Below are 1,436 nucleotides of genomic sequence, written 5' to 3' on the forward strand. Positions count from 1 at the left end.
ATGAGGCTGAAAGAGATCAGGTGAGGTCAGAGAGAGGGAACACATCACTCCATGACCAAGCACTGCTATCTCCATTACTAAGACGTTAGGTGTGAGGAACTTCTCAGAATGTGAACTTCCACAATTCTGCGCTAAGCCAAAGTGGGGCAAAGCACCCTTGATTAAAGAGGAAATAACCTATCCCCTCTTGTCATGCGGGTTTAAAGTCAATGGCCGCAGGTGATCACATTGTGCAGGTGTACTTGCCCACTTTGTCACAAAGCTTTTTCATTATGACTCCATAAATGATAGGGTTGAGCGTGGCGGCAAGGAGGAAATAGAGGTTGGCCAAGATGATGTGAACATGCAGAGCGATGCCCTGACCAAATTGGGAGGAGAAGAGGAAGGGAGTGTAAGAAACCAGTATCACACCGATATGGGCTATGCAGATGTTGAGGGCTTTCTTGGAGGATATTCTGAGGACAGTCCTGATGATCAGACTGTAGGACATAGCAATAAGCACCATTGAAGACAAACGATATCACCAACCCGTATGTCCTGTTGACTGTAATGTCCCCACATGACATCTTCACCACAGCCATGTGGTCGCAGTACGTGTGGGGGATAATGCGGTTGGCACAGAATGGCAGCCTGCTTCGGAGCAGGGACAGGGGCAGAAGGAAGAGAACAGCTCTTGCCAAACCCATTAGCCCTAGTTTAGCTATTTGTGCATCGGTGAGGATGGTGGCATATCTCAGATGGTTACATATGGCAACGTAGCGATTGAAAGCTATTGTGACGAGGACGGCTGACTGCATCACAGAAGCTGCCTGAAGAAAGAACATCTGGGTGAGGGAGCCACTCGCAGTAATGCCCTTGAAATTGAACCAAAATATACACAGTGCCTTTGGAACGATGGAGGTAGGCATGCTGATGTCTGTAAGTGCCAGCATGCAGAGCAGCAGGTCCATTGGCTTGTGCAGGGTCTTCTCTTTCCATACAACAAACAAAAGTGTGAAATTTCCCAACAGGCCGACAATGTAGAACATAGAGAAAGGGATGGAAATCAGGAAGTGGGCAGCTTCCAGGCCAGGGATGCCCATTAGGATGAATGTTGATGGGTCAGTAGGGTCTCTGTAGTATTTGGCACCCTTCTCACACAGAATATTGCAGAACGAGAGGGGTTCAGGCATAGAATCATAGAATCATAGAATATCAGGGTTGGAAGGGACCCCAGAAGGTCATCTAGTCCAACCCCCTGCTCAAAGCAGGACCAGTATAGTATATAGTATATAGGCATAGGCAATGAGAGTTATCAATGGCCCATGGAAACAGCTGGTATCAAGCGGACTGCCCCAGGGATTAGTCCTAGGGCCAGTTTTGTTCAACATGTTCATTAATGATCTGGATGATGGGATGAATTCCACCCTCAGGAAGTTCCCAGATAACTCTAAGAT

The 1,436-nt window shown here is 47.6% G+C and overlaps 1 protein-coding gene across 1 annotated transcript; it reads right to left on the reverse strand.

Moving 5' to 3' along the window:
• Nucleotides 1-223: 223 nt before the first annotated feature.
• On the reverse strand, nt 224-1,082 carry LOC119843933 (putative olfactory receptor 52P1). Its single transcript, XM_038373969.1, has 2 exons — nt 529-1,082; nt 224-479 (listed from the first exon to the last, which is right to left on the reverse strand). The coding sequence occupies exons 1-2, from the start codon at nt 1,080-1,082 to the stop codon at nt 224-226; spliced, it is 810 nt and encodes a 269-aa protein (XP_038229897.1).
• Between the last annotated feature and the right edge of the window lie 354 nt (nt 1,083-1,436).

The sequence above is a fragment of the Dermochelys coriacea genome, chromosome 1 (assembly GCF_009764565.3).
Source record: "Dermochelys coriacea isolate rDerCor1 chromosome 1, rDerCor1.pri.v4, whole genome shotgun sequence".
Taxonomy (NCBI): domain Eukaryota; kingdom Metazoa; phylum Chordata; order Testudines; family Dermochelyidae; genus Dermochelys; species Dermochelys coriacea.